General features: G+C 42.5%; 1 protein-coding gene across 1 annotated transcript in view; it reads left to right on the top strand.

Moving 5' to 3' along the window:
- The window catches only part of NCAPG2 (non-SMC condensin II complex subunit G2), a 59,551-nt gene extending 51,625 nt beyond the window's left edge, over positions 1 to 7,926 (top strand). The window contains 1 exon segment of the mRNA XM_017861677.1: positions 7,520 to 7,926. Coding sequence (XP_017717166.1) covers positions 7,520 to 7,571 — 52 coding nt within the window. The 3' untranslated portion in view covers positions 7,572 to 7,926.
- The last annotated feature ends 8,509 nt before the right edge of the window (positions 7,927 to 16,435 follow it).

Raw genomic sequence — 16,435 nt, 5'->3', positions numbered from 1 at the left:
CTCAAGAGACTGAGGTGGGAGGATCACTTGAGCCCAGGAGGTTGAGGCTGCAGTGAACTGAGATTACGTCACTGCATTCCAGCCTGGGTGACAGAGTGAGATCCTGTCTTAAAAAAAAAAAAAAATGCAGTCACTACCTAAATCAAAGAATACACCTCCTGAACATGGCCCCTCTCTCCCTGTTTGAAGGTATCAACCCACCCCAACACCTCAGTCTAATTTTGGGTATTGTCCAGATGAAAACCAAAGTGTGTGTGGTTTTATGCTTGATAATGATGTTTATGTTTACTGTGGCTTTTAACACCATTTCTTTTTTGTCTTTTTTTATTGTACGTTTGAGACTGGCTCTGTGGCTCACACACAGCATTTGTGAGTGCTTGTGCATAGGAGTGTGTGTTTTAGAGAGGTGGAGTGCCACCTGATCAATTTACATTTGTTAATTGTGTTACCCCAACTTTTCTATGTATTTACTGATTTTTTGTTAGTTATTCTACAGAGACTTGGGTTAAATTTCTCATTATGCTTGTGGATTTGTCCAAGTATCCTATTTAGGACTGCTTTTGCATTATATATTTTATGGTCCTGTTATTAGGTGCATATAAGTTTAGAACTGCTATATGTTCTTGATTAATTGACCTTTTTATTTTAATAAAGGGTCTGTCTTTAGTCCACTTTGTCAGGTACTGAGATAACAATGTTGGCTGGGCATGGTGGCTCGCGTCTGTAATTCCAACACTGGGAGGCTAAGGTGGGCAGATGGCTTGAGCTCAGGGGTTCAAGACCAGTTTGAGCAACACAGCAAGACCTCGTCTCTACAAAAATTACAAATATTTGACAGGTGTGGTGGCATGTGCCTATAGTCCCAGCTACATGGGCAGCTGAGGTGGGAGGATCGCTTGAGACGGAGGTTGCAGTGAGTTGAGATTGCGCCACTGCACTCCAGTCTTGGCAACAGAGCAAGACTTGTCTCAAAAACAAACAAAAAACAATGTTTTTCTGTGTGTTTGTCAGGTTCTAGGAGGAGACCAAAACCATGCAGTGATTCGGATAGGGAAAGCTCAGTGTCAGGGATCTTTTTGTTTGTTTTTGAGACAGAGTCTCCCTCCGTTATCCAGGCTGTAGTGCAGTGGAGCGATCTTGGCTCACTGCAACCTTTGCCTCCCAGCTTCAAGTAATTCTTGTGCATCAGCCTCCTGAGTAGCTGGGATTACAGGCATGCGCCACCATGCCCGGCTAATTTTGTATTTTAGTAGAGACGGAGTTTCACCATGTTGGCCAGGCTGGTCTTGAACTCCTGACCTCAAGTGATCCACCCGCCTCGGCCTCCCAAAGTGCTGGGATTATAGGGTGAGCCACCGTGCCCGGCTGAGTGTCAGGGATTTTTATAGGGAGTTGGCACGATGGGTTATTGGCTAGTGAGAGTTAAAGAGAAGTCTAGAGAATACTGGAGTAGCAGATGAAGAGAACACCTCCAACCCCAGGTGAGCGCCCTGAAGGAAGGAGCCCCTGCCCCCCGAGGGAGACCTGGCTTCCTACATGGAAGAAATGGCTAGCAGCCTTCTGTGGGACCTGAGGACATCCACTCATGTGGGTGGGTGGTGGGCTGGGGGGTGTGGAGCCGTCCCAGGGGAGGTGCTGGGGGAGCTACTGGAGCCAGAGCTGGAAAGCCTACTCTCGAGGACTGTGGGCTCCTGTGTGTGGCTCGGATCGGGTGGGGGCTTGTGGGCATAGTTGTCTGGCGTGCTACTTGTGCTGTCAGAGTCCTCTGGAGAAAGGGGGGCCTTACAGAAACCTGGAGAAAGTCCCCTCCTTCCCCAGTGGTTTTCCAGCATCCCATGGTGATGGGATGTTGAACTGGGCAGTAAAACAGGTGGGTAGGTTTGGGCTTCTAGTGACTGAGTGAATGAAATGCATTCAATTATGTATTTTATTCTAAAAATGATTGCGTGTCCACTATGCTAGTTTTAATCAGGTTAGACTTTGCAACTATATACTTTAAGAAGAAACCCTCCCAGCACTTTGGGAGGCTGAGGCGGGTGGATCACGAAGTCAGGAGATCGAGACCATCCTGGCTAACACAGTGAAACCCCGTCTCTACTAAAAATACAAAAAAGTAGCCGGGCGTGGTGGCGGGCGCCTGTAGTCCCAGCTACTCGGGAGGCTGAGGCAGGAGAATGGCAGGAGAATGGCGTGAACCCTGGAGTGAACCCTGGAGGCGCAGCTTGCAGTGAGCCAAGATTGTGCTACTACAATCTTGAGTGAGACTCTGTCTAAAAAGAAGAAGGTGGGGGGAGGAGAAGAGGAGAAAGAGGAGAAACCCAACAAACTATTGGTCTTAGGAGCTTATTTTTAGGGCAGTGGTCTGATTTGGGGATGACAGAGGAGCACTTGTGCATTTCAGAAAATAAGTGGCAATGTGAATGGTTCATTAGACACAAAGATTAAACAAGATGACCAGAATTACCAACTGTAAGAATGTTAAATTGTTTTCACAGGATGTAGTAACAACCTCAAAAGTCCAAGCATTTTTCTTTATTAGAAATAATGTTGGCCAGGCACAGTGGCTTATGCCTGTAATCCCAGCACTTTGGGAGGCTGAGGTGGGTGGATCACCTGAGGTCGGGAGTTCAAGACCAGCCTGACCAACCTGGAGAAACCCCGTCTCTACTAAAAATACAAAAATTAGCTGGGTATGGTAGCACATGCCTGTAATCTCAGCTACTTGGGAGGCTGAGGCAGGAGAATCACTTGAACCCAGGAGGCAGAGGTTGCCAGTGAGCCGAGATAGAGTAATTGCACTCTAGCCTGGGCAATAAGAGTGAAATTCCGTCTCAAAAAAAAAAAAAAGAAATAATGTTGCCAAGCAAGGCTTATTTGGATATAGAATAGTGTACACTATTCTGAAGATGGAAGAGAAACATTGGTTTCTTATTAGGAATGCCTTGCATTTCCACTTATACTTAGTTTCAGGCTAACTACTTGAATTGTGTTAGTTACATTGAGAGAAGAGAAGACCTGAGAAATTCAGAACTTACAATGTGGAAAAGGACATGCACAGAACACTGGGGATGGAGTGTTTTGTTTCTCCGTTATTTCTTCACCTGCATGCCATCCTCTCTACTAAGCTGATACACAGATGGAAAAAAGAGCTCCTCCCTTTAAGAAGGAAACATCTTAGAAAATAAATAGGTTGGGACTGTGAAATACTGGCCGCTTACCTAAATATGCAAGAAGCAAACTATAGAGAAACCAGTGTCTAAAAAAATCAATCTGACAAATTGATGAAACAAGAAAAATCAATCTAATGGAAGATAAACAATTAAGATTTACGACTGTATTTTAAAATATTATTGATTTAATGTTGCACTAGAGACATTAAAACAAGTAAACAGCTTTAAGAGTCTGGGAACCCCTTGCTCCAATTAATATTTTAGGCAGTGGAGCTTGATTTAAAAGTGCACATTTTCTTAACAACTAATATGGTTTTCAGGGTTAGTATTCTATTGACTGGTCTGTTGGGTGCTAAATAAAAATCGGCATCTCATTGCATTTTCATTGCCTCGTCCCGTATAGCATCCTGTAAACTGGACATTTTCCGAGGAGAAACAATGTGCATTTGCCAGTGCACTGGTGCATTTAAATGTCAAGTATGTTAAGTTTATTGCTTTCATAAATAGTATCAAGATAGTAATAAATTTGTAATTTGAAATAAATTACAAATATAAATAATATATTTCTTAAGGTTTGTGTTACCTCATGAATTTTCCCCACTAATCATATTACAGGCAAATTACTTGCCGATATTAATTGTGCCTGTACTTGCAGGCAACTTTAATAGTACAGTAATGTAAGTGCCAACATTAAACCTTGAAGGAAAAGAGCACTCCCTGAAAAAGTGGCCTCACTTTTGTTATCAGGTATTGATAAATGAATACCAATTCATTTTATTCTGCTTTAATTTGAACAGTCCTTTTTTTTAAACGAATTTGGGGCTAGATGCTTTTTATAGCTTATTTAATGGTATGCTTCTATCATCCATACCCAGTGAACTTGGTGTGGGTAATTTAAAACTATTTATATATAAAACCACCCTTTAATAAATACATACATTGTCTTTTTATCTTACTGTTTTTCTCAGAAAATTGATTCTGCCTGTGTTTCTTGTGGCTGTGATCACCAACATGTGACCCTGACCTGACATAGATGGAAGGAAAGGTGGCAAAGTTTTGAGTCCTCGTATTTGACACATTTGACAGACGTTAGTGCTGAGGGGACTTGCACATTGTCTGCGTGTCTTGTTACACACAGCAGGAGAAACCTGGCCCAGGGAGCTTTTTGTCTAAGCTTTTGTCACTGTCCCTTCCAACTTTAAAATTCCTTCATTTTGTTCTTTAGTAGGTCTTATTTCTCTGGTCAACATAGTGTGTTCAGTTCTTCAGGTAACAGAAGAATGAGAACATTTGAAGTATAGTGGAATATCTTTTTAGTGTTGCAGTAGTGTACCAGTAGCAGGAGAAAAATGACCCGGATTTAAACCCAAACTGCCCTTCCCAGCTGAGTAGTCATGGGCAGTTTGCTTTACCACTTCTGCCTCAGTTAGCTTGTCTATTAAAGGAGAATGATAAAGAGTCATTCTTGTTGCCAGTCTAGACTTAGGTCAGTGTGAGTAGCTATTTACTACCTGGTAAATGAGAACACTTGGCCTTCCGTATCCATGGGTTCCACGTTCAGAAATTCAGCCAACCATAGTTTGACAATATTTGGGACAAAAATGGATGGTTGTGCCTGTACTGAATATGAACAGACTTTTCCTTGTCATTATTCCCTAATATAGCATAACAATATAGTATAAACAATATAGTATATAGTATAACAACTATTAGTATAGTATAACAATATAGACAATATAGTATATAGACAATATAGTATAACAACTATTACCATAGCATTTACCTTGTATTAGGTATTGTAAGTAGTCTAGAGATTATTTAAAGCTTACAGGAGGATGTGGGTAGACTATATGCAAACAGTACACCAGGGACTTGAGCGTCTGTGGATTTTAGTATCTGGTGGGTCCTGGAACACATCTCCCACAGATAGTGAGGGTTAACTGTACTTTTAACTTAACATTTTTCTCTAAAGTATTTTTAAATTCATGCTCACTTAAGGAGACAATATTATTTTTGAGTAATTAAAAATTAATTTTAGGCCAGGTATGGTGTCTGTAATCCCAACACTTTGGGAGGCTGAGGCAGGCAGATTGCTTGAGCTGAGTTCAAGACCAGACTGGGTAACATGGTGAAACCCCATCTCTACAAAAAAATCAGCTGGATGTGGTGGTGTGCACCATAGTCCCAGCTACTTGGGAGGGTGAGCTGGGAGGATTGCTTGAGCCCAAGAAGTCAAGGCTGCAGTGAGCCGTGATCTCACTGCTGCACTTCAGCCTGGGTGACAGAGCACGACCCTCTCTGAAAAAAAAAAAAAATTAATTTTAGATTTTGGAGGGTTCATGACTTCCTGGGCCCTGTTCCTCTCTGTCTGGACTCTGGCTGCACTGCTGCTGAGCCAAGCAGTTGCTGAGCTGACAGGTGGGCAGAACCTGGGCTGTGGACAGAGAGCACTCTCTTCTCCTGGGGGACTCAGGGAATGGGCAGGAGACCCTGAGGCAGCAGGTCTAGAAGAGGCCCAGCAAGGCTGGGAGAGTGAAGGAGCTATGGGGCACCCAGAGTCTCCTGTGTCACTGTGTGGTGGCCTCCACATAGCTGTGCCTTCGCCCCTAGTTCAACACAGGCAGAAATAACCACACAGAGGGTGACCCAGGCACTTCCAGAGTGATAGTGGTGGGAGAGTAATAAGAATCTTTGAAGAAGAGTCGACTGTAACCCCAAAAGGACAGTCTAGAGCTAATGTGTCACAGACACACTGCTGTTGATAGTCAAATTCCAGAAAGATCAATTTGGAGAGATGTCTCAGAACATAGAACATAAGTACTCATGAGGAGAGGTCACGAGGATGGTGACCTCTCCTCATGAGAGGGGGAAAAGGCCTGAGAGACCTAATATCAAGGAGAAACAGTGATTCAACAGTGATAGGAAAAAATTCCCCAGAGCTAAAGAAAGATACACAGATTCCCTTTTTTCTTTCACTAAATTCTGGATTGATGGAAAAAAATCACAGTTAAATAATTATGGATAAAATTCCTAAATTCCAGGAATAAAGAGAAAATCTTAAAATTTTTCTAGATTCATGCAGACCAATACAGTGGCTGCTGAACACCTGAAACCTGGTGCGTCTAAGCTGAGTGTGGCCCTCACAGAAAGTGCATGCAGGTTTTGAAGACAGAATGGAAAAGAGAATATGAACTATGTCACAAGTAATTTTATATGGATTACAAGTTGAAGCATTTTGGATATATTGGGCTAAATAAAATATATTAAGATGAATTTTGCTTTAAAAAAAAGTAAAAACAAGGTCTTGATCCATTGTACTCTTTGATCTCTTTCAATGTGATTACTGGAAAATGTAAAATGACACATGTGACTCGCATTGACATTACAGGGCGCTGTGGTAGACAGCAGTCTTTCTCCCAAGGGGAAGACCAGGTAGACGTGAGTCTCACTTGCAGTGCTGGACACAGGAAGACAATAGGATTGTAAGAGTTTTAAATCTCGCTGAGATATCATTTGGAGTGGAGGGTAGATATATTTGTGTCTAGGAGGAATTCAGAGATGAGCTTTTCTGTATTCCTTCTCTGAGGAGACTACTTTGGAGTGCACTGTCATCAAACAAGCATGCATTGGAACCAAGTAGGAGTTGTGGGACAATAAAAAAGGGAAGTCATGGTGAGCCACACACTTTGTAAATACGTGTATTTAAAGGAACAGTGATATTGCTACCTGTCTAATAGTGATTTTTAAAATAGGCACACTGCCAGGGAAGTGAGGACAACGTCTGGCAGGGAAAGTACTCAAGTGATCTCAGCCAAAGCCACGGCCTAGGTGGGGCTGGGGAGGACATGAGGAGAAAGAGTCTTGCCTTGAGGGACAGGGATGCAGGGGAGTGGGAAAGTGAGGTTTTTCTAAAGGCCTCAGGTTATTAGAGGCAGTAGGTACATGTCATGGTAGTAGAGTGTCTTGGTAGGTCACATAGTTTTTATCTTGTTTTCTTGTGTAATAGAGAAATAGGCTGAGAACTGTGGGTGCTGGAAAGGAAGAGCCTATGTCCTCTTTGCTCACCAGCATGGCACACTGCCCAGTGCGCACGTTTCCTTGCCTGGCAGTGCTTGGTGTCCACCGTCAGCCGGAGCCTGTGGTCCAGTGCCGTGTGTCCTGACTCCTGTGGGGATTCTGACTCCATTTGACATCAGAGAAACAATTAGTGAAACATTTATAGGTTATTTCAACTTTGTTTTTAAATGCATCTGGCTGCAAACCATATTTAGATTATAGTTTTGAAAATGTACATTTGGATAATTTAATCACTTTTTCTGTAGCTAAATATTTCTTTATTTGTGTTTCAGATTTCTCTATGAATCATCATCAAGAACTCTGGGAGAACTTTTGAATTCATAACCAAGCCAACATCTCCAGACATGTAAAATAGGGAAAAGGGATTCCAAATGAAATTCCTGTGTATTTTCCTATTGTTTTTAATGTTAATAACCCATATAATAGCAAAAGGGTGGGATTTTTTTGTGGGAGTGTGGGAAGGTGGAGGTTATGGAGTAGAGAACTCAAAACTTCTTCAATTTTTGCTAGTGCCTGCGTAAATAATATATTTAATATAAAGGACTCCAGGTATGAATAGTGTGGAAATCCATGATTCGAAGAAAAAACACTTTTCTAGCAAACCTGGTTGTTTTTAAAATGACTTTTATATATGTAATATTGCTTGGAAACGATGAGTAATAAAGCAATGACAACATCCATTTGTTTATTTGAAAGTATTAGGGGCTGGGCGCGGTGGCACACACCTGTAATACCAGCACTTTGGGAAGCTGAGGCAGGCTGATCACTTGAGGTCAGGAGTTCAAGACCAGCCTAGACAACACGGTGAAACGCCGTCTCTACTAAAAATACAAAATTAGCTAGATGTGGTGGTGAATGCCTGTAATCCCAGCTACTCAGGAAGCAGAGGTTGCAGTGAGCTGACATCGCGTCACTGCACTCCAGCCTGGGCGACAAAGCAAGACTCTGTCTCAAAAAAAAAAAAAAGAAAAGAAAATATTAAAGCCCACCTTTATGGCCAGGAGTGAGGTGCGGTGTCCCAGGGAGGGACTCCCAACATGCTCCCTGAGTGGAGAGCACGGGGCAGGGCCCACAGCAGTCTCTGTGTCCAACCTTCATGTTGCCTGTGTGGGGTATTGAGATGGGTCCTGTGGCTGTGAACGTGAGTAGCACAGACACCAAGTAGCTTCGCCTAAAGGCAAACCACGGTTACTCGGGTCTTTTCTTTCTGAGAGCTGTTCTGGTAGCAGTGGTGCTGACAGCCTCCTATGCTGCCCTGACCTCTCGCCCACCTTGTGGATGCCGATTGTTTCATGGCCCCATGCTCGTGGCCCTCTCAGTCAAAGATTCTGTGTCACGGTTGATCCTGTGGGCCCTCGTGGACCACCTCATAGTTGGTTGGAAATTAGTGCAGCTTAAATTTCATGCTTGTTCTGTCCTCAGCCCCTGAGCAAAAAAGTAAAGAAATGCCAGTGTTTCTGTGCCTGTATTTCTCTAAGACGGTACAAGAAGTGGACGACTTACTGTAGTTATGAGCATTCAGGGTAAGGTTTTGCCAAGGGATCTGAGAAATGGAAGGTGGGGAGTGGAATAATACTACAGCTTAATTCGGATAATTTTGAAAATGACTTTCTAGACATCTTGGCTGACTAAACCATATTCTGAATTAGTGAATGACATTGATAATGGAAATACAGTTCTATCAGTGTTGATAAAGTCGTTTATTTGGAAGAATTTGTGCAAATTTAAGATGGGCGATTGAGTATGTGAGGGAGAGATTGCTGGTGTCTCCCCTGTTATTCATTCTCCTCTTTTTCCACAGAAATCCTATCTCTGATTTTGTCACTGGGTACATGCCCTTCCAGAATAAAGACCACGTTCACCAGCATTGCTTGCACCTACATGTGGGCATGTGTCCAGGTGCTTCCAATAAATAGTGAAGTTGTCATGGGCACCGTAAAAGTTACCTGTGTATCTTTACCTTTCCTACGTTCTGCCTGGAATGGGTTGTGATGGGTGGAGCTCTCACTGCCTTGTTGGACTGTGAGGATCTACGGTTTTGAGCTACATTCCTGAGCCTACATTGTTTAAGCCCCCAGTGTATTTGGGAGAACTAGAGAGCCAGTCTTGACAGTTGAAAGCCATAACTCTCAGCTAGTCTTGAGGATGAATCCCTGTGATTGCCACCAGGCACTTGACATTTTAATTAGCACTTCTGCTCAGAATTCGCCTGCAGTGTTCCAACACCAATGTCACTTCTGCACCCAGCTAGAGAGGTAGGGAGACACCATTTTAAAAAATTAAAATAGGGCCGGGTGGCCCCACCCCTGCTGTGGCACTCACTCCTCAGCCAAAGACTGGCAGAATCCTGGCCGCATGGCCGGGAAGGCAAATACCACTTTAAACATTTAAATATTCCCTGCATCAGGAGACATTCTTCACCACTCACCAAGACTCCAGGGGAGAGATCCCAGAACAAAAAAATGAGTAGATGTTGGGTGTCCAAAGACAGCAATAATTGTCATTTAAATTATTCTGATTGTCTAGATCAGTGGTTTTCAGCTTTAATATGCATCACAAACTTCTGAAGTTTGTTACCGCTGCTGGGACCTGGCCCCGCACTGTCACAGTCTTGAGATTCATCCGCACTGTGGTGACTTAGCCATTTACCTACTGAGGGTCATTTGGCTGTTTATCCATTCACCTGTTGATGGTTGTTTGGCTATTTACCCATTCACCTATTGATTCCCCCTTGGCTGTTTATCCCTATTGATGGTCGTTTGGCTATTGCAGATCAAGTTTCTGGGAACCTTCGTGTATACAAGTCTGTGTGGCTTGTTTCAGTGGGTCAGTTTCTTGGAGTGGAAGTTCTGGTTAATATGTTAAATCTACATTTAACTTTTTAACAAATGTCACAAACTATTTTCCATAGTTGTAACATTTTATATTCCCATCCGTTCCTCCACATCCTCCATTACAATGGTTATTTCAGTGTTTCTATCTTCATTCTGTTGGGTGTGTAGTGGTAACTCATGGTGTCTTTACTTCGCGTTGCCTGAGGACCGATGCTGTACACTTGACTTACGTATCTGTGTTGGCAAAATACCAACTCAAGTCTCTCATCTGTTTTTGTTGTATTATTGCATTGTTTGTCTTGTTGCGTTTTAAGCCTTCTTTAGATGTTCTGGATACAAGTCTTTTATTAGGGTTAGGTATTATGGTATGTGGTTCCTATTTTTATTTTATTTTATTTTATATTTTATTTTTGAGACTGCATCTCGCTCTGTCACCCAAGCTGGAGTGCAATGGTGCGATCTTAGCTCAGTGCAACTTCTGCCTCCTGGGTTCATTCAGTTCTCCTGCCTCAGCCTCCCGAGTCACTGGGATTACATGTGCGTGTCACCATGCCTGGCTAATTTCATTCAGTTCTCCTGCCTCCGCCTCCCGAGTCGCTGGGATTACAGGTGCGTGTTATGACACCTGGCTAATTTTTTGTTTGTGTGTTTTTAGTAGAGATGGGGTTTCACCACGTTGAGCAGGCTGGTCTCAAACTGCTGACCTCAGTGCTGGGATTACAGGTGTGAGCCATCGCACCCAGCCCTATTTTGATTTTTTTAAATGGTGTCTTTCAAATAGGAAATTTTAATTTTGAAGAAGTCCTGTTGATCAATTATGCTCTTGTAGTTTGTGCTTTTTGTGTTCTATATAGAAAGACATGTAAAAAACCATGTTTATTTGTTGTCCTGTGTGAAATAACATGTTTTATTTTGGCTTGCATAGTTAACTGATGAGAATCTTACTGTTGTTTCTACCTTGGTGTCTGTGACTGCTTTTATTATCTCCTTATTGAAACCTAAAAGCTCTGCTCTTATGTTTAGGTCTGTGATCCATTTTGAATTAATGTTTATGTATGGTATGAGGTAAATATTTATTTCTTTATGCCATATGGATATCTAGTAGTCCCTGCACCATTAGAGAGTAATATTTTTATCAAGGAACTCCATAACACATCTCTGGACCTGCCCTTCATCTAGACCAGCAGGGCTCAGCTGGGTATGAATTTGCCCCCCTTTCTGTCAGTGGCACAGGTGTCTTGGTGGGCTGGGTTTCCACAAAATGCCTCAGGTAGGAGGCACAGGACAGACCTTGCAACAAAGAGTCATTCCAGCCCAGCGGTCAATGGTGTGATGTTGAGAAGCTCTGCTGTGTAAGTTTATGTTTTAGCTGTCATGATTAGATCTGTAATCCATTTTCAGTGAATCTTGGATGTGGAGTCCAAGCTCAGTTTGTCGTTTTTGTTTTTTCCCCACATGATTATCCAGTTGTTCCTGCGCCCTTTCTTTCTCCATGAAATCACCTTGCATCTTCATCAAGATGCAGTTGGCTGTGCATGTGTGGGCTCTTTCTGGAGTCTGTTCTGTGCACTGAGCTATGGCCATCCTTACGCCAATTCCCAGGGTCCTTTTTATTTGAGCTGTACCTGTGTCTTAAAATTGTGAGTTGCAAGTCCCCAATTGGCTGGCTGTTTTTTGGTGTGGTTTTGGCTTTTCTAGCTTCTTTGCCTTTTCGTATGCATTGTAGAATCAATTTGTCAATTACAGAAGAAGACGTGCAGTACAATTTTGATTGTGATTACACTAAATTTACAGATCAAGTTGGGGATTAACTCGCAAGAGTCCGGCCACTTATGGAAAGAAGGCAAAATAATAAGTTATGATGACAGTGATACTCTTTTATTATTTGTGCAGGCAAGGGGAAGAGCAGTTCCACTCTTCAGTTTGTGGAGGGAACGCGGGGGTTTTTACAGAAAGGGTTTGGAATGCAGAAGAGGCAGGGGGGACTGAGAGGTGCCAGGTGGCCTGACTTGCTTCAGTGGACCTTCTTGAATTATTGTCCCATTTGGTGAAGGGGCTGGCGCCGTTGTGGATCCTACTAGGTTATAAATTAATCACAGTCAATCTTGTAGTCACTCTTCAGCCAGGAGAGGGTTCCGGCCTTGAAGTAATCTTTTGTTGGAGGTGCCTAGTCCCTGTTAGGACCCGACTTCTGAAGCTTCTAAGCAAATAAATGGCCTAAGAGAGCATGGTGTGTGCTTAACTAGTATCTGGGTAAATCAATGTGCATACAGCATGGGAGCATAGAATGGGAAAAGAAAGAGTGGAGGGCCCGGGTTCGGTGGCTCACGCCGTAATCCCAGCTGCTTGGGAGTCTGAGGCAGGAGAATCACTGGCACCCAGGGGATGGGGGTTGCAGTGAGCGGAGATCGCACCACTGTATGTACTCCAGCCTGGGCGACAGAGCGAGACTGTTTCAAAAAATAAAAATGAAAGGGAGTGGAGGTTCACAGCACATTCCAAGACTGTATTTCAAGATGAAAGGTAACACATATGCAGTTTGTCTCAGTTATATCTTGAGACTGGGAAGGGGGAGAGAAAAGGGAAACGAAAAAGAAGTTTAAAACACGGTTTGAGGCTAGGCTGCTAAGCTGCTCGGACAGAGGGAGAATTGACATTCAACAGTGTTGAGTGGTCTGATCCATGACCATGGTCTAGTTTTTCAGACGTTTAATTTCTCCCAATATTTTGTCATTCTCATGATATGGGTCTTCCATATGTTTTATTAAATTTATCCCTACGTATTTTGTGTTTTATGGAGCTGTTGTAAATGGTAGTATTTTAAAATTTTCAACTTCTAATTGTTGATACTAGAATAGAGGAAGGCAGTTTCTTTTTGTATGTTGACTTTGTATTCTGCTTTTCTAAGCTCATTTGTGACTTGTGGTAGTTTATTTATAGACTCTGTCATATTTCTACTCAGATGATCAGGTTATCTAAAAATAAATGCCATTTACATCTTCCTTTCCAGTCTGGATGCGTTTATTGCTTTTCTTTTTTGTGCCGGCGAGAACCTCCAGTAAAACGTAGACTGAAAGTGGTATGAGCAGGCACTCATGCCTTGTTCTGGTCTCCATAGCAAAGCATTCAGTCTTCTACAACTCAATGAACTGTAGGTTGTTTATAGATACATTTTATCAGGATGACGAAGTGCCTTTCCATTCCTAGTTTTCTGAGAATTTTATTTTCCGTGAGTTGGTGTTAAAATTTTGTCAAATTGTTTTTATGGTTTTTTCTTTTGTTTTGTTTTTTTTTTGAGATGGAGTCCCGCACTGTTGCCCGGGCTGGAGTACAATGGTGTGATCTCGGCTCACTGCAACCTCCGCTTCCTGGGTTCAAGCAATTCTCCTGCCTCAGCCTTCTGAGTAGCTGGGATTAGGTACCCGCCACCAGGCCTGGCTAATGTTTTTGTATTTTTAGTAGAGATGGGGTTTCACTATTTTGGCCAGGCTGGTCTCGAACTCCTGACCTCACGATTCGCCCACCTCGGCCTCCCAAGGTGCTGGGATTATAGGAATGAGCCACCATGCCTGGCCTGCATCTATTAATTAATTCATCTACCTTCAAAATATATTGTATCCCTTTATGAGTTGCACACAAACTTAGCAGCTTACCTCTATTTCTCCTTCTGTTCACTGTGCTATCATTGTCATAAATTTTACATCTACATATGTTATTCCCAAAATTCATTGTCATTATTTTTGTTTTAAACTATTATTTAACTTTTTAAAAGATTTAAACATAAGAGAAAATTGTCTTTTAAGTTTGTCCACATATTCACTACTTCTGGCAATGTTCTTTCCTTTGTGCAGTTTCACATTTCCATATGGTATCATTTCCTTTCTTCTAAAGAGCTTTCTTTAATAATCTCTTGTCGCATATATCTGCTAGTTATGAGTTTTCTCAGGTTTTGATTATCTGGAAGAGTATTTTGCCTTCATTTTTGAAGGTTTAAAAAATTTTTTTAGAGACAGTGTCTTGCTCTGTCACCCGGGCGCAATCATGACTCACTGCAGCCTTGACCTCCTGGGCTCAAGTAGTCCTCCTGCCTCAGCCTCCCAAGCAGCTGGAACTACTGGCATGTACCACCACATCTGGCTTTTTTTTTCTTTTTTTTTTTTTGTAAAGCCAGGCATTTGGGCCGGGCATGGTGGCTCATGCCTGTAATCTCAGCACTTCAGGAGGCCGAGGCAGGTGGATCACCTGAGGTCAGGAGTTCAAGACCAGCCTGGTCAACATGGTGAAACCCCGTCTCTGCTAAAACACAAAAATTAGCTGGGCGTGGTGGCGGGCGCCTGTAATCCCAGCTACTCAGGAGGCTGAGGCAGGAGAATCACTTGAACCCAGGAGGCGGAGGTTGCAGTGAGCCGAGATTGCCCTATTGCGCTCCAGCCTGAGTAACAAGAGCGAAACTTTGTCTCAAAAAAAAAGACGGGTTTGCCATCTTGCCTAGGTTGGTTTCTGAGGTATTTTTGCTAGAAAGAGAATCCTGGGTTGATATTTGTCTCCCAGGAGTTTAAGCATGTTTTACTGTGGCTTGTTTGGTTACTGATGAGCATCCTACTGCCAGTCCCACCTTCGTGTCTCTGGCTGCCTTCATGATCTCTTTATCACTTTTTGTTTGTTCGTTTGTTTCGTTTTGTTTTGTTTTGAGATGGAGTTTTGCTCTGTCATCCCAGGCTGGAGTGCAGTGGTGTGATCTTGGCTCACTGCAACCTCTGCCTTCCAGGTTCAAGCGATTCTTCTGCCTCAGCCTCCTGAGTAGTTGGGATTACAGGCATGTACCACCAAGTCCAGCTAATTTTTGTATTTTTAGTAGAGACGGAGTTTCACCATGTTGTCCAGGCTGGTCTTGAACTCCTGACCTCAAGTGATCCACCTGCCTCGGTCTCCCAAAGTGCTGACATTATAGGCGTGAGCTAACGCTCCCGGCCTATCACTGGTTTTTAGCAATTTGATTTGATGTATTTGGGTGTGGTTCTCCTCATGTTTCTTCTGCTTAGGTTTCATTAGAATTCTTGAATGCGTTGGGTTTTAGTTATTAAATTTGAAAAATCTTCAACCATTCTTTCTTCAACAACCTTTCCCTTACCTTCCCCCTTTCCTAGCTCCAATTACACGTGTGTTATCCTGCTTGGTATTTTCTGTGGCTTCTTCGTGCTCTTTTTTTTCTTTCCAGTTTTTTTCCTCTTTGTGTATTTTTCATTCCCAGGAGCTACTTTTGAGTCATTTTAATAGCACCTCATTAAGTTCATTTTTTTCCTCTACCTTTTAAAAGCATATATTACATATTTATAATAGCTGTTTTAATGTCCTTGTCTATTCATTCAGTCATTTCTGGTCTGTATCTTTTCTGGTTTCTCCTAGCTATTGGTTACTGTGTGTGTGTGTGTGTGTGTGTGTGTGTGTTTCTAGTAATTTTTGAATTAGCAGACATTTTGAATAGATTTTGAATAGTTGATGGACGGCATACATTTTATATCGTTTGCTGGCTTTTGTTGTATACCTTTAAACAGTGTTAGAATTTGTTCTGGCATATGGTTAAGTTACCTGGAATCAGTTGGATCCTTCTGAGGATTACTTTTAAGCTTTGTTAGTGTCGGTGTAGAGCAACCTTTACTCTAAGACTAGCTTATTCCTACTACTAAAGCAATACCCTCTGGGTACTAAAGAAGTACCCTTCTTGGTACTAAAGACTGGCCAACTCTCCCATACATTGCAAGGTCCTTCTAGTCTTGCTAGTGAGTATGTAAACTGTTCTTAGCCCTGTATGGTCTCCAGGAACTGTTCTGTCTACAGCAGCCTGGCGATTCTTTCCCTGGTCTTGAGTTCTTTCCCTCCTGTTTGCATAGTTCATAACTCAGCCGAAGACTCGAGTGAACCCTCTGCAGATCTTTAAATGGTTCTCTTCTTAGCTCCCTTTCTTGGATATCCTACCCTGTAGATTTTAGCTTTCTTGACCTTCCCAAACTTCATTCTGTCTCTCTCTTAACATAATGAGGCCACCGGACCCTGTGTTTCTTCTCCCTGCCTAGAAACTGCTTCCAGAGAGTACCTGATGTGACTGTAGGACCTACCTCATTTGTTTCGTCCCCTCAGGAACCTGAGTCCTGCTGCCTGTTATCCAGTGTCAGAAAACTCATTTGTGTGGTTTGTTGTTTGGTAAAGCTGGGGTCAGTTCAGTCCCTTGATACTTCACCATGATGTGAAGAAGGAAAATCTTGAAAATAGATAATTCTAGTAATTTTTATTAGCACATTATGAATGTTACATTGTTGAACAGCTCTGGGCTTTGTTTTGGCAGGTGGTTACATA

Source organism: Rhinopithecus bieti, unplaced genomic scaffold, assembly GCF_001698545.2.
Source record: "Rhinopithecus bieti isolate Rb0 unplaced genomic scaffold, ASM169854v2 scaffold_60909, whole genome shotgun sequence".
In the NCBI taxonomy this organism is placed as follows: domain Eukaryota; kingdom Metazoa; phylum Chordata; class Mammalia; order Primates; family Cercopithecidae; genus Rhinopithecus; species Rhinopithecus bieti.
The sequence above is the reverse complement of the archived record's forward strand: the minus strand, read 5'-3'. Positions and strand labels throughout refer to the sequence as shown.